Raw genomic sequence first — 20,602 nt, 5'->3', positions numbered from 1 at the left:
CTGTCACGTGCGGCCAATGAGAATAGGCCCTCCCTCTAAGTGCCCCGGGTTCACGCGCGCACCACGTGAGCCCGGAAGGCGGGGTTTAGGCCGCAGCACCGAGGGAGGCGGGAGTAGGCGGGCTCGCGCCTAGGTGCCGGAGGCGGGGCTTATCCAGCTGGGCCAATGAACGCACGAAGCGCTGGACGGTCGTTGGGCGCGAGGCCGGCGCATGGCGGACGCGGCTCTGTTCGAGTTTCTGCACATGGAGATGGTGGCGGAGCTGTGGGCGCACCACTCCGACCCTGGCCCTGGGGTGAGCGCCGGGTCCCGGGGGAAGGAGGCGCGGGCCGCGACGGCAAGGCCGGGTCTACGTCCAGGGGAGCACGGAGGGCGGTTCAACGTCCGGGGTGCAACCCCGGCCCCGCCCCTGCCTCGCTGGGCGCTGGCTCCCTCGTCTGTAAAGTGGGGACTTTTGAAGGGCCGGCCTCGCGGTTACTGCCAAAAGTGAGCGACGAAGCTCCGGGCAAAGCTTAGCTCAAAGCCTAGCACAGAGTCAGGACTTGCTGCCTGGGTTGAATCCCATCCGCTCCCCTAACTAGGAATCAGTCCCTGTGTGCCTCAGTTTCCTCCTTAGTTAAATGGGCATTATAACAGTACTTCAGTCTCAGAGACCTTTACTCGTCCAACAGACACTTATTAGGCACCTACTGTATTCCAGACACGGTCTCCCTGTCCTTGCGAAACTTAACATTTTAGTACGGGAGTCAAACAAAAATATGCCACTGGCTAGTGAGAAGTGCGATAAAGAAAATTTCCGTAGGAGAAAAAAAGAAAACTTCCGTAGAGTCCTGAAAAGAATAGGGATGGCGTGATTGATGGCGGAGGAAGGCCCTTCTGAGGAACAGAGTGTAGGAAGCAAGCCCTGTGGTTGGGGGGCGGGGGAGCATTCCAGAAGAAGGAACAACAGAGGCAAAGCCCTGAGGTAGGAGCGTGCGTGGCATCTTGGCAGTTGGTTCCTAGGAAGAACAAATGAACTCAAACTTTAAAGCCTTTCGTGCGATGTCTGGCACCTAATCAGCCCCCAGAACGTGGGAGCTCCTGTTCTAAAAATCTCTTCCCAAGAAGAAAGGGTGAGGGAGAGATTAGGTGCTTGATAAATGAATGCTGTGATTTCTTCTTTTCATTATTATTGTTAGTATATGATGTTGGTCTATACGCAAGGCGCTTTTTCTGGCTTAGGTTTTCTGGTTTAGGAGCCTCAGGGAAAGTGTTGCTTACAGTGGCAACATAGTTTCTCTTGGGTTCACGTTCCCCGGGCTTCATCTAAGACTTAACAAGTGTCAGGCCCTGGGGGAGGCTCTGGGAATTAGTGAACTGTACAAAAACTCTTGGCCCTGCTGGAGCTTATGTTGTGGGGGGTGGGTGTGGGGGGCACGCAGATAAATAAGGTACATGGATAAAGTACAGTACGTTAAGGACATGCTATGAGACAGAGAGCACGGGAGAGGGATTGTGCATCGGCCTGTGTGTTAGAGAGAGGGGTTTGCAGCACCGCCCGTCCATCCTGGCTTTGAAGCCGGGACCCCAGGTGTCCCGGACATCAGCCTTTCCTCCCTCACCGCCAGCCCTCAACCAGGCCCTGCCCATTCTCCCTGAATATGGTGTCCCACCTCTCCCCACCTCTGCCCTAGGCCGGCCTCCTCCCTCCTCTCTCCGCTCATCGCACCTGTCACATCTCCGCTGCCTTCACACCCATTAATCTTTCACACCTTGGCTCAAATGCCACTTCCTCAGGGAAGCGTTCCCTGAGCCCCGGCTCGAAGCCAGGTGTCCTGTTGTGATCTTGCAGCCCCTTCCCCTTTGCCCGTGGCCGCCCCGTCCCGCTCAAGTGTGTGTCTGAACTAGGGATCGGTAAGATCCTTTGATTCACGTCCTCACCCCCTCCCCCCACGAGACTGTGTGCCGTGAAGGCGAGGCCCGGGTCTGTGTTGATCACACGGTGGGGCCTGTGCGCACAGTAGGTCTTGGGCGTGGCTCCGTGGAAGCAGACGCCGCCCCCGGGCCGTGGAGGGCTGGGCTGGGCATCGGGCTCCGTAATCGTGGTAGCACCTGCCGCAAATGAGATGTGCCCTCATGGGCTTCACGCTCCTGGTTTCATTTGATCCTCCTGTCAACCCACAGAGGTCAGCACAATCCTCCCCACTTTGTAGGCTTTGTGGACGAAGACACACCGGCTTTGATGGACGGACTGCTCGCTCTCAAGTGGCAGAGTGAGGAATGTAGAGCTACGCCTCCCGCCTCCAAAGCCTGTGCTGTAAACGCTGGCCCGCATTTCCCGGCGTGTCTTCCCTCACGCTCGCCAGGAGGATTTTTAATGGGTTTCTGTGGTCGAGCAGGTGTGGGAAATATTGGGGTTACTCAGGGGTGCTCACCACGGGCTTTCAAAGCACATCAACGTGCCAGAGACCCAGCTGCCCCAGAAGTCCCATGCCGGGGTCCTGCCCCACAGCTCCAGGGTGATTCCTGGGTGCAGCCGGGGGGGAGGACTCTGGCGGTTCCCCCACCTCCCCTCTGCCCGGGAGCCGCGCTTTCAGGGGGCAACGTCAAGAAAACTGCTGTTTTCTCAGCCCTTCCTCTTCCACTCCCGGCCCTTCCTCCGTCTTCCTCTTTCTGTTCCTTCTCTCTGGTCCAACACGTGTCCTGTCTGAACCAGATGCAGGCCTCCTGTCGGGTACTTCTGGTGTCCCCAGTACAGTATTTTGCCAGAGTCTGTCCCCAGAACAGCCTTGCGAAGCCGACCTTATCGTCCCATTTTACAGAGGAGGGACTGAGGCGCCAGAGGGGTATTTCCCCAGGGCGCACAGCAGCGATAATCAGAGGGGAAATCAGGACTCAGGCTTCTGGCTCCAGAACTTGTCTGTGGCTTCAGGTCTGTCCCTTCCAGCAGCCGCTGAATTCCTTGAGCACAGGGATGGTGGCTCGTTCACCTGTCCCCGCAGCACATACGCCCAGGAGCTCTGGGGCTCCCCACACCCTGCCTGGCATGGTGGTTACCTGGGGCTGTTGAATGGGTTTTTCTGGATGGTTACAGGTGGAATGGAAGACTAGCCAGAGGAGCCAGGAGGTCAAAGGGCCTTTGTTATCAAAGCAGGAAAAACTTGGGGAGGAAGAGGTCCCTGTGTTTTCTCCACCCCAGCAGCTTCGAAGATAAGGGGGGCCTGGGGCAAAGGAGTTCATGCCTCTGCACACCAAGGAGCCCCGGTCACCTACTTCTGAGAGCCCTGGCGGCAGCCCAGGAGCGATCCTGCTGGGCCAGACCTGCCTCCACCAAGGCCCAGTGAGTGCCCACGCCAGCCTGGGCACCTGGGATGGGTGTACCAGCTCCCAGATGGACCCCTGCCCTCAGCAGGAGCCTGGGTTCCTGGCAGAGCGGCCCCCTGGGGGCAGAGCCCCGGAGGGGGCGCAGTGCACTTGAGGCCAGGGAGCCCGTGGTGGGAGCTAGGGCTCTGTCCTGAGAGTGGTGGGAGCCATAGAAGGTTTAAGCTGAGGTGTGGGGCGTTCGGATTTACTTTTTAGACGGGCCTCCTCAGCCATGTGAATGAACCTGAATGGACATGCAGCCAACTGGCTGCTGCAGGGGCCCAGAGCAGAGGCAGGCGCTCAGCCTGGGGTGGGAGGAATTAGGGGGAGAAGGTGGGATCTGGGGGTGTTTGGGGCTGCCCGGGTGGATGCGGGGGGCGTGTCGGCTCTCTGCGCTTGCTCATTCTTACTCCCCGGCTCCCTCCGAACGCTTCTGGGCCTTCTGGGGCCATTCACCTGGGGAAAGCGAGAACTTTCCCCGTGCCTGCACCCTTCTGGAGGTGGGAGCCGGGGCTGCTCCGTCCCAGGTCCCCCCGCCAGGGCCGGCACAGAGGGCCGTGGGCCCGGTGGTGGTGAGCCTCACAGATCACCGAGGGGCACAGCAGGAGAGACTGGAGGGAGCCCAGCACAGGGCCCCCACCAACTCCCTCCCTTCAGCCCAGGGTGTTCTCTGGGAGTCAAGTGCTCAGCAGGTGGGGGGGTCGTGGGGTGGCCTGCTTTGCTTGCTCTCCCACCATCCTCCTTGGAGCTCCGTGGCCCTCGTCAGTCTGGACACTTGGACCTTCCTCCAGCCGAGCACGTTCTTCTCTGTTGTCCCTGATTCTTCTTCCACATTGTTCCACCGTGTCTTCTCGGCTCTCGGATGAACGTTAGATGTTCTGGGTCCCTTCCACGTGTCTTACAACTTTTCTTTTGTTCTTCTCTACCTCGTGTGCTTTCCTTGACGATCCGGGAGGCTTCATCCACCTTACACGTTGGTCTGTTTTTCAGCTCCCTTGTTAACAGATGTTTATTTTAGCTGCCCCCCTTACCTTTTCCAAGAGCTTCCCCTCTGTCTGTTGCCCCTTCCTCCCGGCTCCCCGTGCTGCTGGGGGGAGCGCCTTCTCAAAGGGGTTCCCCCCTGCCCCTGCATTATGTCATTTCCTGTCAGTGGGTTGTTGTGCAAATAGCCCAGAAATGCCCTGGCTCTGGGCTGGGCCAGGTGGCTGCGAGTCCCCGCCTTGCCTTTCTCAAGAATGACAAATCCCTAGGGGCGTCTGGGTGGCTCAGTCGCTTTAGCAGCCGACCCGGTGGTCATGGTCTCACGGTTCGTGGCTTTGGGCCTCGTGTCGGGCTCTGTGCTGCAAAAGCAAAGCTCGCTTTGGCTCCTGTGTCCCGCCCCCACCCCCCACACCCTCTCTCTCTCTCGGCCCCTTCCCTGCTCTCTCTCAAAGATAAATAAATGTTAAAAAAAAAAAAAGGAATGATAAACCCCTAATCCCTGACGAGCTCTTGGGAGGACCGAGGGAGGCAGGTATGATAGGCGAGGCTTCTGTCTCTTCCTCCTCCGCCCTCTCTTCTCTGCCACCTGCTCATCCTCGGCCCTGCCCTCCCACCGCCCGTCTCCCCTCCCTTTTCTGTTGTTCCTGGACCCACCACCCAGCCTTTCCAGTTCAGCAGATGCGTAATCGGCCCCTAGCGAGGGCTGACTACGGTGGTGCCCGCAGTAACGACGGCTGGGGCTGGGGCTGAGCCGTTGGAGACTGCCGGCCACATCGCTGTCGTGATGTAGGGCCTGCCATCAGCCCCATCTCCCGCACGGGGAAACTGAGGCCTGGAACCATTAGATAGCTTGCCCAAGGTCACTAAGCAGGACTTGAATCCAGGCAGTCTGAAGTTCACCGAGGGGGAAGCCTGAACGTATGCAGACCTTTCCAGATCCTCACCCCTGCCACACACACCCCCCCCCCGCCCCGCCTCCCTGGCCTGGCTGAGGACCCTGCTGACTCTCTGGCTGTCCCCCCTCGGGACTGCTGTCCTGTCTGTGACCTGGGCTTGGGTGCCACCCCACTGCCTTCCCTGCTTAACTCCTCTTCCTTCAGACTCGGCCCCCGTGCAGCCCTCAAGGAGCGCATCTCTTCTCCCTGGGGCATCGAGGCTGTAACCGCGCCATTAGTTCCTGCGTGTTCCGTCCCAGGGACGGTGGCGTCCTCTCCCGCCGTGCCCGCCCCAGCCTGGTCCGCAGGACCCTCCCCGCTCCCACCCCTCACCACTGTCCCCTGCCCTCGTGGCCTGAGCTGCACCCCCCATCCCTTTACCCGACTCCTTGCCTTTGCGCACACCCTCCCCTTCCCGGCCCCCTCCTCTGAGAAGCACCCTGGGGCCCCTCCCCAGGGAGCTGGCTCTGGCCTGCCCGGCTCCCCTGCATGTGGGGTGCCCATCGCCTGGGCCCCTGTCGTCGCACCAGGCACAGTGGCCAGCTCCTCGAGGCCACCAGGAAATGTTTGTGGAGTGAATGGGGAAGTGTTCCCCCCCCCCCCCCCCCCCCGCCGTGCTAGGAAGTCCTCAGGGACACATGTGCTCGTCAGAATGGAGCCTGGCCCGCCTCTTTAAGGCGCTCACCTCTGGAAGGGGGGGGGACAGGGAGCACAGCCCCTTCCTGGGGTTTTCCTCCCGCCAGGGGCTGGTCACCTAGGTTGACAGACTCACCCAGGTTGAGTGACAAGGACAGTAACATTCACTAAGCCTGACTGGGACCACTCTTAGCCTGCATTTACTAACTCCTGTAATCCTCCTAAGGACGCTGGGAGGTAGCACTGTTGACAGGGTCCTCTGTTTGCCCGTGAGGAAACTGAGGCCCAGGGCAGTTAGCCCCCACCCAGCCCCCCAGCTGGCAGGTAGGCGTCGGGCTGATCTGGCCGTGGACCCTTCACTCAGCCACTGGTCACGCGTCCCCTCCCTGTCTCACACACCTGAGCTCATCTGCGCAGGCGCCTGCCTTAGCGGTCAGACCCCTCCCCACTCGCCCACCTGCTGTGCCGGAGGAAACCAGAGGAGCCCCCATGGCAGGAGCGGAGAGCCGGCCGGCGGCCGGCGTCGGCCACCAGGAAGCTGTGTCATCACCGGGGTCGTTTCCTGCAGGAGGGGCGTGGAATGGCGGGCAAGGGCCTAGGGGCCAGGGGCCTGGCAGAGAAGAGGGGTGCCTTGCCCAGAACCGCAGGCAACCTCTGCTTGGGGCGGGGGGGGGGGGGGTGAGCACAGCCCTTGCCACCTCACTGAGGCCAGGACAGCTGTGGTGTCGTCCTGGCCACCCCCCCACCTGGCCGTCTGGGCTTGGGAGCCGGACCCGCTCAGGTTTGAAAGATGGCCCCATGGCTGAGGGGCCTGTTACCTAACCCTCGAAGCCCCACTTTCCAGGCGTGAAATACAGCCTACCTTACGGGGTGGTGAAAATTCAACAGGAGGTTCGCACAAAGCGCCCGGCACACAGCATGTGCGCTAACCCCGACGGCTCACCTTGTTCGGCCTCTGTTTCCCAAGGGCCTCCCACATGCCAAGGCCAGTGTTGGCTGCTGAAGGTCAGCCCGGGTCCCCACACCACAGACTGGTCAGCGCTGGGATCGAGGACCTAACCTGCCGGGAGGGCAGGACAGGAGGCCTCTGGGAGTTGGGGGAGGTGACAATGAATGGGTGGAGTGGCCCCTCTGCTGGACTAAGGGAAGCTGTCAGGGCACAGGGCAGAGGGTGATGGAGGGACAGCAGGGTCCCAGAAGGCTGTTGAAACCTGCTGAGGCCAGGACATTGTCCCAGAGCCGGATCTCAGCAGGGAAATCCTATCCACCATGGGAAAGGCTCCGGTGATGGCCCATCAGGCCCAGAAAGGAGGCTGGAAGTCACTCCCAGGGGAGGGTGGTGGCCAGAGGAAGGGAGGGGCTCAGGCCTGGTGACTGCCGCTTCCCTCCCAGGGCTCGTGCCTGGGCTCCGCACCCCCCTCTTGACCCTGCTCCGCCAGATTTTCTCCAGGGAGCACCGCACCTCACTCTATGCTGTCCTGGTATTTCTGATGCCCCCCACCTGCGCCTCTGCCCCTCCCGCCGAGGGACACTGGCCTGAGCTCTGGAGTGCCACGTGGCCACCACTGCCTTCCCTGAGCACCCAAGGGAATCTCTCCCACCCCTGAGCCCTTGCGTGTCTCTCCCAGGGGTCTCAGCTGATTTTTTTTTTTAGATTTTAGAGACAGTGTGAGCAGGGTAGAGGGGCAGATAGAGGGAGAAAGAGAGAGAGAAAGAGAATCTTAAGCAGGTTCCAGGCTCAGCATAGAGCCTGATTCGGGGCTTGATCCCACGACCTGAGATCATGACCTGAGCTGAAACCAAGAGTCAGACGCTCAGCCGGCTGAGCCACCCAGGCACCCCCTTGGCTGACGTTTTAAGGCCCGATGAACAGAGTTGATGTTTGCAGCTTCCTGCTGGCCAGGCCACGAGGGTGGGCCCCACGGCCCGGGGCTCCCTTGCTGTGGCTGCAGGCGTGCTGCCACGAGAGCCCCCGGGCAAGTCACCGCGAACCCCCCGGAGTGATCAGAGCACCACCTGCCCACGGGGTATTGCAAGGCACACACCGGAAATGCTCGCGATAAGCGATGGGTGTTCTCAGGACAGAGCTGACAGACGAGCAGGCGGAAGCCAAGCCTGAGGAAGACCCCCCATTTTTCCTGCAGCAACAGGGAGCTGGTCTTCAGAGCCGATGGCGTCTGTGGAGGCATTGCGTGGCAGGGGCACAGCCCTCCCTCCTGGCTCTCCTTACCCTTGAGCTCACAGAGATGGGCACATTGGTCTTAGGGTCCCCTCTGTGGCTGCTGCCCCAGGACACTCCCTCTTGGGGCTCCCCTGAGCCTCTCTTCCCTGGCCTTTTAGGGACAGAAGATGAGCCTGTCTGTCCTGGAGGGCATGGGCTTCCGTGTGGGCCAGGCCCTGGGCGAGAGGTGAGAGCCAGCACTTCCTGTCCTTCCCCTCCTGGCCAGAGGCAGGCAGGACCCGAGGTCAAGTCCCTTCCTGGGCACACCTGGACGGGGAGGGTCGTGTTGCTCCATATAGGAACCCAGCCTGGCGTCCCCCCCTCTTCCTAACCCCGGGCTCCCCATCCCGGCCCACCCGGCCCCGGTATCTGCCGCTGCCCCCAGGCTGCCCCAGGAGACGCTGGCCTTCAGGGAGGAGCTGGACGTTCTCAAGTTCCTATGCAAAGACCTGTGGGTGGCCGTGTTCCAAAAGCAGATGGACAGCCTCCGCACCAACCACCAGGTGTGTTCCTCGGGCCCGGGGCCCGGCTTCCTGGCTCAGGGCGGAGGCTGAAACCAAGAGGAGGCTGGAGAGGGCCCCCCCTCACCCCGGAGGCCCGGCCTCCCCTCTCTGGGCCTCTGCCCAGTCCTCCGAGGGAAGCCAGGAGGCCACTATGGGGCGTCCTGGCTATCGCCAGAGTTTCCACAGGCCTCCCAAGATGGGGCCTCGCAGCGGGCAGCAGGCGCTCGTGGTTGGTAGCACCTCGCCCCGGCAAGTCGCCGCTTGTCTCGAGCTGGCCCGACCTCCTATTAGGCGCCCACGCTGTGCCGGGCCCTGGCCTCCGCTTCCAGGGCCGGGTCCGCAGCATCTCACCACAGCCCTGGGAGGAAGGACCACCCCGGAAGTCCTGCAGCTAGAGGGGCAGGACCCACATGCCCCATGGGCGGATACCTGGCCCAGGCTGGGCAGCTCCCGGGCCCTTCTGCATAGCTCCAAAGGATGGGGCCCAAAAACAGGGGTTTTGAGGGAGGGGTCCCTCCAGACCTCAGCCCAACGGAGCAGGGGGCGCCGGGTCCTGGCTTATCCCTCCCCTGCTACAAAGGCACAGGTGCCTCCCCAGCCCCCATTGGGCTCCTCTCTGCCCCCAGGGGACCTACGTGCTACAGGACAACAGCTTCCCCCTCCTCATCCGGATGGCCTCCGGCCCGCAGTATCTGGAGGAAGCACCCAAGGTAGGGAGGGTGCCTGGACTCCACAACCCCCCATTTACACACACCTGCCCCAAAGCAGGCCTGTCCTCAAGCCGAGCGACTGTCCCATGGCCCGGGACCCAGGGAAGGAGGTGACCCCCACTGTGGAGCCCAATGCCCCGTATGGCCCCGGTCCTGGGTATTGGCCTCCCCTCTTCCCTGGGTGACTTGTGCCCCCTGTCCCCAGTTCCTGGCCTTCACCTGCGGCCTCCTGCGAGGCACCCTCAGCACCCTGGGCATCAAGAGCCTGGTCACCGCCTCTGTGGCATCCCTGCCCACCTGTGAGTCGGGGTGGGGTGGGGTGGGGGAATCTTACCAACCCTGAAGTGCGGTGGGGGCTCCGAGCCCTCCCGCCCCTGTCCCCGCTGAGGGTCGGGGAGGCGGGGCCAGGGCTGCCAAGCCCCACTTACAGATGGGGAATTTGAGGCCCAGAGAGCTTAAGTCACGTGCCCTGGCCACCCGGCTGGTGCAGCCCGTCCGTGCCCCCTGGCCACACCCCCCAGCCTGCTTCCCTGGGGTGCGCACCAGGCCAGAGCAGGGGACATCGGTGATGAGCTGGTCTGGTGGTTTTGAACGTTGTTCGGTTGGACGTGATAGAAGTCAGCCTGGTTAATGCTCTGATGGGGTCCCGAAAGGGCAGCCGGGGCCCACGGGCCGCAGCCTGTCTGGCGGGGTGTCCTGACCCCCCCACGGCCCTCCCATCAGACAGGCTGAAGCTTCATCCCTACCTGGGGCCAGCCCACCCTCTGCTGCCCCACCCCCCAGGTGTCCTTCCCTCTGTGGGTCCCCGAGGCCTCCTTGTGGAGGGGCCCCGAGGCCACGTGGGCAGGACCTGAGCTACACATGCCACAGAAGCCCGTGCCCGGCCCTCCTCAGCAGCCTGCATGCTTGACCTTCGTGCCGCTAGTCACCCACACAGCTCTGGGACGCGGGCCAGGTGGGCGGGGAGCAGCACCCCCTCTGACCACCTGTCAGCCCAGCCCAAGGCCACGCAGTCTGCTGGTGCTGGACAGGGATGAACATCTCTGAGCCATCTGGGTGCTTTCTGGCTCACCCCTGAGGTCCCAGCCTCCAGCTAACGCCAGCCCTTCTCTTCCAGGTAAGTTCCAGGTGGTGATTCAGAAAACCTGAGAAGCCCCGGGCCCGCACCCCAGCTGAGCCTCACCGCCGCCCCGGCCCGGGGGGGCCTCGGACCACTGCCTTTGGGGGTGGCCAGAGGGCTGGTGTTGGGCACCCCAGACTCTATGGGTGATGAACAGGTGGGGGGCGGGGGTCCAGCCGCTTCAGGGAGTCCCATGTGCTCAGGCGGGTGTCCCAGGGAGGTAAGGGCATCCCAGGTTGGGGCTGGTGTGAAGGGTTCCCTGCACGGGACTCCTCCTTCTGCGCGGCAGGTGCCCAATAAAGGTTTTGCGTGTGGAGCTGGGTTTAAAGTGGAAGGTGGAGGGGGTCACTCTGAGTGCGGACGGGGAGGAGGCATCTGTGACTTTGTCACTCGTCCTGCGGAGGTGGGAAGCAGAGCACCCTGTGTGGCTCCCCCCCCCCCCCCCCCGCAGGCCCCTTCCACCCCCAGCCCACAGCCTCCTGCCCTGCACACCTGGCAGGGGAGGCTGGCCCCGGGCGCTGGCCGCCCTGCCAGAGTCAACAAGTCTGGGGCTGTCCTCTGCCCAATGGGGCGCACAGAACGGACCTCTCCCCGGAGAGCGGGGCTGAGGCCACCCGGAGTGTGGGCGGGGGTGGGCCTGGGGCTACCTGCACCGAGGACGGACGAGACGACCTCACTTCTCACCCCCCGCGCACACTCTTGAGGTGCCTGGTGGATGGGAGTCCTACTCAGAACAGCAGCCCGGCCGACCTGCCCCCGGGGCAGTGGTGCCCATCCCCCACCGCCTCCCCCCTTTACGTTCATAGCACCCAAGGGTATCACACACCGGGACTCTGCCCAGGCCCCGCTGCCTGCTTCAGAGCTGTAAACTGAGGCTGGGGTGAGACCCAAGTGGGAGGAGAAAGGGTCTTCTCGCTTAAAACAACCACCGGTGGCTGGGGGCTCCTCCACCTCTGGAGGACCCTGTGAAGACACCCCATCTGGCCCCTGCCCTGCCCCCCCCCGCCCCCCAGCCTAGAAGGCTAAGCTCTTTGTTCCCTGGCCTGCCTCTGGACTCCCCACATGCTGTTCCCTGCCTAGGCTGCCCCACCTCTGGCCCACTCCCCACTCTCCTCCCTCTTGGGCACCTGGAAGCCAGCCGCTTGGCCTCTGAGTGGTTCCTCACTGTGCCCCCAGCCCCCAGAGGACCCCTGGACGCTTCTTCTGGCCCCATGCCATTTACTCCTGTTCAGCACACTTTTGCCCGGGTCCCTCTGGATCCCTCTGTGGGGCACTGGATCTGCCCAGTACAGAGCCTGGCAGATGCTTCCTGAATGAATTGGTTATTCAGGCTGGGCAAGGCGGGCAGGGAATTGGCCCTGTCCTGCCCTCAAGAAGCTCCTGGGCCCATCCTGGAGGTTCCCCCCCTGCAGACTCACCCCCAACTGAGACATACTCCCCTTCCCCCCCCCCCCGCCCCGTCCCCGTTGGCTGGGCCTCTGGGGGCGGCAGTGGGCACAGTCCCCAACTGGTGAAGGACAGGGAGGAAGCCTTCCCAGGAAAAGCGGCTTGAAGACCTGAGGAGGAGAGAGGACTGGCCCCCAGCAGACAAAAGGACGCATGGCTCTGGTCGCCCAGGCGGAACCCCTAGAGGGGCAGCCTGCTGGACCATCTGGGTTCCCTTCTGTCTCGTCCTGAACCCCCTTGTCCCGGGCACCGTTCGGTGGTTGTCTCCCCCGCCCCCCCCATCACCCTGTCGTGACTCCTTGTCAGGCAGCCGCAGGGAGCCTCCCACCCACCCAGCGGACAGGAGGGGAGCCCCAGAGCCTGCAGCACAAACCCCGGCTTTCAAAAGCCCTACCCTCCCTCCGTGTGACCTGGGGCGAGGGACTGCATCTCTCTGGGCCTCCGTTTCCTCCTCTGTCATGGCCTCACGGCTGCCCCCCGGGGAAGTGGTGAGGAAGAAGGGCTGACTATAGGGAAAGCGCATAAACCGCGCGCGCGGCTCCCGGTAGGGCGCTACGTGCGGGCAGCATCCAGGGCGGCCTGGTAAGTGGGTCAGCCGGTGCCCACAGGTTCTCACTGCCGTCATTACCGAGTGCCAGGTTCTGTGCTCAGCGGACTCCTCCTGACAACCACGGGAGGTTGGCTGCCACCGGCCCACTCAGCAATGAGGAAGGTGCGGCTCAGAGAGGTGAAGTCACTTGCCCAAGACCACACAGCGGGGCCCTGGGGGAACCGGCATCTGAACCCGGGACTGTGGCCTTCTCTCAGTTCCCGACTCTCAACCCCTGGGCCGGCTTCCTTCCCCGGGCAGAGTCTGCCGATCCCCCGGGAGGACAGCCCCCAGTCCTCGAGAGCAGAGAGCACCGGGGCAGGGCGGGCACTCCAGGGGAAGGGGCGGGGGCAGGGCGGGCAAACCGGTCGGGCGGCTGGCACCCGGCTCGGGCCCTGTCTCCAGTGGGGCCCGTGCTGACGGGCGGTGAGGCTGGCACAGCAGCTCGGCGGGGCAGGGAGCTGGGGCCTGGAGGCTGCCGTCAGGTACGGGGGGCCCCAGGTGGGGGGCAGGCGGGCAGGGGCCACGCACCGGGCCCCCAATCCTCACTGAGCCCGTCCTCACCCCGGTTTCCTCTGCCCCTCCACTTCGCCACCCGCCCCCCCACAGCATCCCGCCCTCCCTTTTTGCTTTCGGCTCTTTACAGTTTAAACCTGTGCGCCCCATCTCGCCCTGAGTTTGCTGAGTCTCTTCCCGGGTTGGACCACCGTGATGTAATGTGCTCCCCCAGGATTCCCCTCCCGCCCTCATCCAGGCCCTAGATGTACCGGCCCTGGAATTTCAGTCACCCAGTGGCTCCCGGGGCTCCCAGCTCTCACCACGCCGGTTAAATGTCCCTTCAAAGGACGCCAGGCGCCACCTCCCACGGCGCACACCCCCAATACTTGGTGGTGCCCTGAGTTTACTCGGCACCCCCGGGCTCCCGTGTTTCCCCGGCCCACAGCTGCCCCGCAGCCCCCCTGTCCTGGCCTCTTAGAAACCCCCAGCGGCGCCCAAACACCCAATCACCAGCCCTGGGAAATCTCACGCACCCCAAATCAGCCCCTAGCACCCGCATAACCATTCCCCGTTCTCTCACGTCTAGCTGTCCTTCCCCTGCCGCGACCACTCACTTTTACTCTGAAGAGCACCTCCGCGCCCCCCTGGTGACCCAGGGCCCCAGTGTCAGGGACAGGATCTCTCACCTGTCCCAGGTCACGGCCCGGGGGTGGGCTCTCCTGCCGACGCCCAAGGGTGCCGCGCGGGCACTAAGCCCTCTCCTTCCCCCAAGCAGGGCCCCCGCCGCCATGCACAAACACTACACCGTCCACTTCGCCAAGGGCGCCCTGCCCTCTCGGACCCCCGCTGAGCGCTACTTCTTGGACCCGGAGTTGGGGCGCCATAAAGGTACGGGTTCAGTCTGGGGGGACGTCCCGGCAGGGAGAGTGGTCTGTGAGCGGGGAGGCCGCCGAGTGGATGGCTGAACACAAGGTGAACCTGAGGGCCCAGGAGAGGGGCCGCCACTGCTCCCCACGGAGGCTTCTGCGTAAAGGGGCCCTGGGCCCCGAGGCGCCCAAAAGCGTGAGTCCAGGATGGGGGTGTCAGAGGGGGAGGCCCAGCCGGCCTACCCCTCCCCCAAGCGTGGGAAGAATTCCCCCACCCCGGATTGTGAGCTCTCCCCACCCCTGAGTGGGTACGAATGGGGGTCTGGGGCGGGGCGGGGGCAGCCCCCTTCCCACCAGCCTTGCCGGAGCACGGGTGTGAGGCGCCCCCTTCTTCTCAGTCCTGGCCACCTCCCACCACTCCAGCCTCCTCTGGACCAACCAGGCCAGCTCCTGATGGATTCCCTTCTGCTCCCCGAGCCCTGGGGACCCATCCCCCAGGGGCCGAGGACTTTGGGGGCAGCAGGGACTCCCAAGTCGTCGTCCCCGCTCCAGCCCCTCGCCCGGCTAGAGCCCAGGTCTCTGCACCTCTTCTTCCCACCCACGGGAGAGCACGGAGACCGGCCCCTCCCTTGCCCACACCCCCTCCTCATTTTCTCTGATTTCTCCGGGGCCTCAGAGGAAGGACCAGCCCCGGCCTCCACTTGAAGACTCGGCCTGGTTCCAGTGCCCGCCAGGGCTCAGGGACCCAGGCCCAGTCACCCCCACTTCCTTCCTTCCAGGATGCTGTCACCAGTGGCGCCGTGACCCGGCGGCCCTTCCAGCCCACGGGCCCTGCCGGCTGCCCCCACAGGTGCGCTGGCAGCTGGCCTACAACAACCGGGGGGGTGTCAGCGGCTGCCCCCCCGGCCCCCGGCCCCCCAGCCCCCTGCGACAGCGGCTCTGCTCCGTTCCAGGGGTCCAGAACGGGCCACCTGCAACCGCTGCTGCCCCCACGCAACCGGCCAGCGCCCCCCAGCCGCCCCCCAGGCCCACCATGTCACCTGCCACCGCAGCACCTGCCATGGCCAGCGGCGGCCCGGCCCCGCCCCCTGCAGCCGGCACCCTCCTGGAGCCCAGCAGGCCCAGTGATGCCCGCCCCCTGCCCGCCCCGGCAGCCTGCGGTTCCTTCACCTACAGCTCGGGTGCCTACCCAGTCCTCCTGCGGGCTCGTCCCTGCCACCTCTCCCCCCTACCCCGCTGGCCAGGCCTCTTGCTCCTCAGCCCGCCCGCCTCCCCGCTCACTCTGGTCCCTGTCTCGGGGTTGGGGGGGGGGGAGGGGTTGCTCCTCCCTGCCCGAGCCTCTGCTTCACCCGTCGGGATCCAAAGCTGCCAGGCCAGGCCTGTCCTGTCCATGGGGCCTCTGTCTGGGCCAGCCAGGGGTCTGGGCTCTGGCCGTCTCCCTCTGCTGACAGCCTTGGTCTGTTTTCTCTCTTCCCGGCCCTCCCTCCCCCCAGCCCGGCAGGCCAGGGAGAACTTGGGGCAGGGGGTGACAAGCACCAGCTTGCTGGCCAGCCCCGGTGTGGGGCAGACAGTCAAACATGCAGCTGAAGCAAGAGGCAGGGACTGGCCTGGGGGCTGCAGAGAACAGCGTGGCCAGGGGAGGGATCCATCCATCCATCCACCCTGGGACTGGACGGCTGTCCTGGGTGCCCGGCTCTGTTCCGGGGGAGCGGGGTGGGGAGATGGCAGGGAGCAGGGCAGAGGCTGCCCCCCTCCCACGGAGCTCACGATCTCTAGGTGGCGGAGGGGAGCTGGGTACAGGCCGTGAGAGGAATCAGAGAAGTTTAAGCGTGTCACCCCACAGTAGGCACGCTGGGGGAGAACAGGGCTGGGAGAGGAGCGAAGGGAGCATCAGGGCTCGCAAATTAAATAGGGTCATCGGGCGAGGCCTCAGGAAGGCAGGATTTGAGCAAAGAAGGGGCAGTCCTCTCAAGTAAGTGGCAGAAGGATCAGCAAATGCAGACTCTGAGGTGGCCCGTTCCAGGGACAGTGTGTGGGGAGGGTCACACGGGGCCACGGCCTGGTGGCTGTGGGGAGGGGGAGGCGGGAGCCGCGGGCTGGCTTGGGATCTAACAGGAGGTGCGCCGTGGGAGGTGAGCATGGGAAGCCAGAGTCCCAGCGGGCGCGGGGGGTGACCGAGGGGGTGGCAGGGGAGATGGGGACACGTGGCTGGGTTCCGGGTCTGGTTTGAAAGTAGAGCAACAGCCAGGCAGGGGCTCGGGCTCCAGGTCAGGCACCACCTCGTCGCTGGTGGCTCTCGGCCGTGATGCCCATGTCACACACAGAAGCAGAGGCTTGACGAGGTGAGGCCACCCCAGGCCCGGCGCTGACCTCGGGGAGGGGGCGGGGATCCTGCAGCCCACGGGCCCACCGTGCACCCACCCGGAGGCTGGCCTGGCACAGCCCACAGCTGAACCCTGCCTTTCTGGTGCCCCAACCCCAGGCTGAGAAGTGGCACTCGCCGGGGGGGATCTGGGGGGCAGGGTGCCCTCAGTCAAGTGGACGCCGTAATGCCCAAGGACTTAAACCTGAACCTGCTCCCTAAATGGCCACCCCAGACCATGGCATTGACCAAGCGCCCCCCACCCCGCCCCGGCCCATCCTTGGTAGCATCCACGCTGCCCGGTGTTTCTGCACCCCACCCTCCAGAAGGAGGGACTGAGCCTCGCTCAATGGCAACGCTCTACCTGGGTCATGCAGAGAAAGGTGGCAGGGCCAGGACCAAGAGGCGGGTCTGCCTGGGCTTGGGGGCAGGACGGGAGCTGGTGGGCATGGGGTCCTGGAGAGGGAGAGAGATCAGGGTAAGGGATGGACAGGAAGCTGAGAGGAGCGTGTGACTGTCAGGGCCCTTCCACACTGAGGCCAGGCTGGCAGAGCAGGCAGGAGCCGACATGCAAGGTTCTGGAGCCTGCAGAGAGGTGTCTTAGGCATCTGAGAGCCTCAAGTCCTGAGAGAGGCCCATGGTGTTTTTCTGGGAGAACCCCGGGCTGGTGGCTGGGCCTGGTGACCCTGGTGACCTAGGGCCTCCCATGGGTCTCTGTGCTGGGGATCGGTGGGGTGTCTCCTGGCCTTTCCCTGGCGGGTCTGGGGTCAGCTCCTCCTGCGGTGCCCAGAGGGACACATCTGACCCGGAGGAGGGGGTTGCCTACTGCCCCAGAAGTCTCCATCTGAGGGTCTGACCCGAGTCACCTCGGGGAAGTGGGGAGAGGGATGCCGATGCGGGCAGGAGCTGAGGGTGGGCTCTCTGGAGGGCAGATGGGTGGATGGTGGTGCCCGGCCAGCCTCGTTGACTCAGTTTCCCCTCCCCCGCCCCCCCACCCCGGCCTCCAGATATTCTGACAGAAGATGACGTCTACTGCAGCTGCCTGGCCAAGACCCTCTGCCACGTGCCTGTCCCTGTGACCGTGGGTTTCTATGCCCCCTTTGGCTGCCGTCTGCACATGATGCTGGACAAGATCACCGGTGAGGCTCTCTGTGTGTTGGGGGAGGGAGGCGGTGGGGGGGGGGGAAGGAGGAGGGGAAACGGAGCCTCTGATCCCTGCCCAGCCTCAGGCGTCCCCGGCCTGCCCCAGTCCAGAGGCCCGGAAGTCAGCATTAACCAGGTCCCTCCTGTGCCCACCCCCCGTCACCCGGACCCATCTCTTCTCAGCAGTGGCCCGGGCAGGGCCTGGTGTCCACAAGACCCCTAACAGATAGGTGTTAAGTGAGCACAGGGGCTGACACGTGGCCAGGATCCACAGCAGCTCGGACCTGGTTCAAGCCTTGCCCGGACCCCAGCCTGACGGTGGCCAGAGGGGCCGGAGGAGATTCACCTCCACGAGCCTGGCCCCGGTGAGCCGGCCTCTGCCCCTGTGTTGTCACACAGCGACAAACAGGGTCCTGGGAGGAGAAAACATTCAGCTAGAAGGAAAAAGGAAGCAGCATTCTGGAGCTCCTAGTCTGTACTAGGTGACTGGCACAGGCCCGCTCATCGTTCACCGACCTCAAGAGCAGACCCACCCTGCCCCTCAACCTCATGATCCATCCTTCAAACACTCCTTCCCCCAGCACTTCCTTGGCGCCCAGGGGACGCAGGACGCCCAAGATGACCAGAGCCCTGCCCTTCCTGGCCTCACAGTCCAGAGAGGGAGGCAGACCTGTCCCCAGAGAGGGATGACCCCCCCCCCAGTAGTGGGTAGAGTTGGGGTGCCCAGGAGGCACCTGACCCAGCCTGGGGATCAGCGAGGGCTTCCTGGAGGAGGAGGTGGAGCACCGAGCCAGGAAAATCAGACCAAGGCTGTACTCTGCTGCCCTGCGCTTCGCTTCCGCGACACCTCGCACGCGTTCCTTCACTCCTTAGGGCCTTCCTTCCCGCTCCCGTCCTCTCTGCCCCTCGGGCGCTCCGCTTCTGCCCACCCACGACCTTGGGCCCCGCCCCCAGCCCTTTTCCCGTCCGTGCCTGGGCGCAGGCCTCTCCTCCCGCACCCGCGTCAGCGTTTTCGTCCGGGGAGTTGGGGGGGGGGGGGGGGCTGGCTCCACCTCCCACTCCTGGGCCCCGCCCCTCACGCGGTCCCCCGCGCCCGCCCTCCCCTCGCTCCCCGCAGCGCTGATGCAGCAGGAGGCGGCGCAGCGCGAGGCCGAGGAGCTGCGGCGCGTGCGGCTGCAGCCGCGGGCGGTGCGCGGCTGGGGCTTCCCGCGGCTGCTGTGGTACCTGGTGTTCCTGCAGCCGGTCATCACCGAGGTGCACCTGCGGCGCAAGAACGTGAAGTTCCTCTTCATCCGCTTCAGCGCCTGGCAGTACGCGGGCACCGACAAGCTGTGGGCCGGCCTGGTGACCACGCTGTGCGAGGGCATCCGCCACCACTACGGCGCGCTGCCCTTCAGCGTGTACTCGGTGCTGGGCAACAAGCCGGCCACGACGCCGGGCTTCTGCCAGCGCGAGTGGCACTGCCGGCGCCGCGTGTGCCTGGCGCTGCTGGCGCTGCTGGCGGCGCTCGGCCTCGGCGTGGGCCTGCTCTACCTGTCGGTGGGCGCCCGCGCGCCGGGCCACGGCGCCGCCGGCGGCAGCCTGCTCCGGGTGTTCGGCGGCGCGGCCACCACGCTGTCGGGCTCGGGGCTGCTCATGGCCGTGTACTCGGTGGGCAAGCACCTGTTCGTGAGCCAGCGCAAGAAGATCGAGCGGCTGGTGTCTCGCGAGAAGTTCGGCAGCCAGCTGGGCTTCATGTGCGAGGTGAAGAAGGAGGTGGAGCTGCTCACCGACTTCCTGTGCTTCCTGGAGATCTACCAGCGGCGCCGGCTGCGCGTCGTGCTCGAGGTCACCGGGCTGGACACGTGCTACCCGGAGCGCGTGGTGGGCGTGCTCAACGCCATCAACACGCTGCTGTCCGACAGCCACGCGCCCTTCATCTTCATCCTGGTGGTGGACCCCAGCATCCTGGCCGCGTGCCTCGAGAGCGCCGGCTCCATGAAGGGCACGGCCGACAACGGCTACCTCTTCCTCAACCGCACGGTCACGCTGCCCTTCTCCGTGCCCATCATGGGCCGCCGCACCAAGCTGCAGTTCCTGCACGACGCCGTGCAGAGCCGCGACGACCTGCTCTACCGCGAGATGACGCGCAGGCTGCGGCCCGGCTGCCGCGGGGGAGGCGGCGAGGTCGCGCAGCTCCTGGCGGTGGAGACGCAGGCGGGCGCGCAGGGCGCGCAGAGCCGCATAGACGCCGAGGCGGCGCGCCGCATCCAGGAGGCGCTCTTCTGCCTGCACGACGAGCGCGACTGCCTGTACGAGTACGTGCCCGACAACGTGGTGTCCATGCGGCGTATCGTCAACACCGTGCCCATCACCGTGCGCCTGCTGCAGCAGCAGGACGGGGACTTCGCGGGCCCTACGCCGCGCCAGGCCGTGGCGTGGGTCGTGCTCGCCAACCAGTGGCCGTGCCGCCTCAGCTGGGCGCTGCAGTGCCTGGAGGACCGGCAGCAGGCGGGGGGCGCGCCCGAGGCCCGCGCGCGCCTCTGGGACGTGTTCTGCGACAACAGCCGCGAGCTGCACGCCATGACCAAGGCGTTGCAGAACGTGCTGGACTTAGACGGCGACCCCGAGCTTTTCGAGCGCTTCCTGGGCGCCGACTTCCCCTTCACCGTGGCCGAGGCGCAGAGCCTGCTGCGCTGCACCGTCAACCTGGACCACTCCATCCGCCGTCGCATGGGCCTCATCCGGGCGGTCAGCGCGCTCAAGCCGCCCAGCGCGCCCGGGTCCCCGGCTCACGCCGCGTCCCACGCCGCCAACGGAGCCGGCCACGCGCCCGGGGCGTTGGGGTCAGGGCAGGGTGCCGGGCACGCCGGCGAGGCCCACCGCCCACGGGACCGGGCGCACGGGGGCAAACCACGGCCCGGGACGGGCCTCGAGTGGGTGCCCCGGGAGCCCCGGGAGGCAACGGCTCCTCCCGCCGCCCAGATCGGGGTGTGAGAGGTTCAGCCGGCCCGCGGCCCGTGTCTGGGATGAGGCCTCCGGTGGCCACCCCGCCCCCCACCCCCAGGCGAAGCTGTGAGCCGGAGAGAGCTGTAGGCAGGCGCAGCGTGTCGGAGCCGGCGTCTGAGAGCTGGCGCGGGGGGACCAGTGAAGCAGCAGCCCGGGTTCAAGTGCAATAAACGGAGATGTGAAAGCCCCGGTGGGTCTTCATGTCCTGGTCTCCCTGGCTTACGCCTGCCCTGTCCCGCCAAGTCCACGTCACCCCCTGGGG

The 20,602-nt window shown here is 65.0% G+C and overlaps 2 protein-coding genes across 6 annotated transcripts; both read left to right on the top strand.

The window, feature by feature from the left end:
- Positions 1 to 144: 144 nt before the first annotated feature.
- TRAPPC6A (trafficking protein particle complex subunit 6A) lies at positions 145 to 10,764 on the top strand. Of its 2 annotated transcripts, none has more exons than XM_025914623.2 (6): positions 145 to 295; positions 8,235 to 8,302; positions 8,501 to 8,618; positions 9,245 to 9,328; positions 9,534 to 9,627; positions 10,446 to 10,764. In XM_025914623.2, exons 1-6 carry the CDS (start codon positions 212 to 214, stop codon positions 10,475 to 10,477), a joined length of 480 nt encoding a protein of 159 aa, XP_025770408.1. In that variant the 5' UTR covers positions 145 to 211; the 3' UTR covers positions 10,478 to 10,764. The 2 variants fall into 2 exon arrangements, with proteins under 2 accessions (XP_025770408.1, XP_086546221.1); XM_086690095.1 differs by lacking the exon at positions 145 to 295 and adding an exon at positions 4,801 to 5,109.
- Positions 9,668 to 20,527, top strand: NKPD1 (NTPase KAP family P-loop domain containing 1). 4 transcript variants are annotated; one of them, XM_086690090.1, is made up of 4 exons: positions 13,089 to 13,869; positions 14,627 to 15,028; positions 17,217 to 17,348; positions 18,470 to 20,527. In XM_086690090.1, the coding sequence occupies exons 1-4, from the start codon at positions 13,770 to 13,772 to the stop codon at positions 20,326 to 20,328; spliced, it is 2,493 nt and encodes an 830-aa protein (XP_086546216.1). In that variant the 5' UTR covers positions 13,089 to 13,769; the 3' UTR covers positions 20,329 to 20,527. The 4 variants fall into 4 exon arrangements, with proteins under 4 accessions (XP_086546219.1, XP_086546216.1, XP_086546218.1 ...); XM_086690091.1 differs by lacking the exon at positions 13,089 to 13,869 and having other exon boundaries at positions 14,596 to 14,697; positions 14,801 to 15,028; XM_086690093.1 differs by lacking the exons at positions 13,089 to 13,869; positions 14,627 to 15,028 and adding an exon at positions 9,668 to 10,445.
- The last annotated feature ends 75 nt before the right edge of the window (positions 20,528 to 20,602 follow it).

This window comes from Puma concolor, chromosome E2 (assembly GCF_028749965.1).
Source record: "Puma concolor isolate L17-30 chromosome E2, mPumCon1.1.hap2, whole genome shotgun sequence".
NCBI lineage: Eukaryota > Metazoa > Chordata > Mammalia > Carnivora > Felidae > Puma > Puma concolor.
Note: the sequence above shows the minus strand (reverse complement) of the source record. Positions and strands in the feature narration are given on the sequence as shown.

Excerpts from the sequence above, each read along its gene's own strand:
- TRAPPC6A (XM_025914623.2), top strand. The coding sequence starts at position 212 with ATGGCGGACGCGGCTCTGTTCGAGTTTCTGCACATGGAGATGGTGGCG. Across the intron at positions 8,303-8,500 it reads GGCCAGGCCCTGGGCGAGAG|GCTGCCCCAGGAGACGCTGG; the intron begins GTGAGAGCCAGC and ends CGCTGCCCCCAG. Across the intron at positions 9,329-9,533 it reads ATCTGGAGGAAGCACCCAAG|TTCCTGGCCTTCACCTGCGG; the intron begins GTAGGGAGGGTG and ends CCCTGTCCCCAG.
- NKPD1 (XM_086690090.1), top strand. The coding sequence starts at position 13,770 with ATGCACAAACACTACACCGTCCACTTCGCCAAGGGCGCCCTGCCCTCT. Across the intron at positions 13,870-14,626 it reads GGAGTTGGGGCGCCATAAAG|GATGCTGTCACCAGTGGCGC; the intron begins GTACGGGTTCAG and ends CCTTCCTTCCAG. Across the intron at positions 15,029-17,216 it reads TTCCTTCACCTACAGCTCGG|ATATTCTGACAGAAGATGAC; the intron begins GTGCCTACCCAG and ends CCCGGCCTCCAG.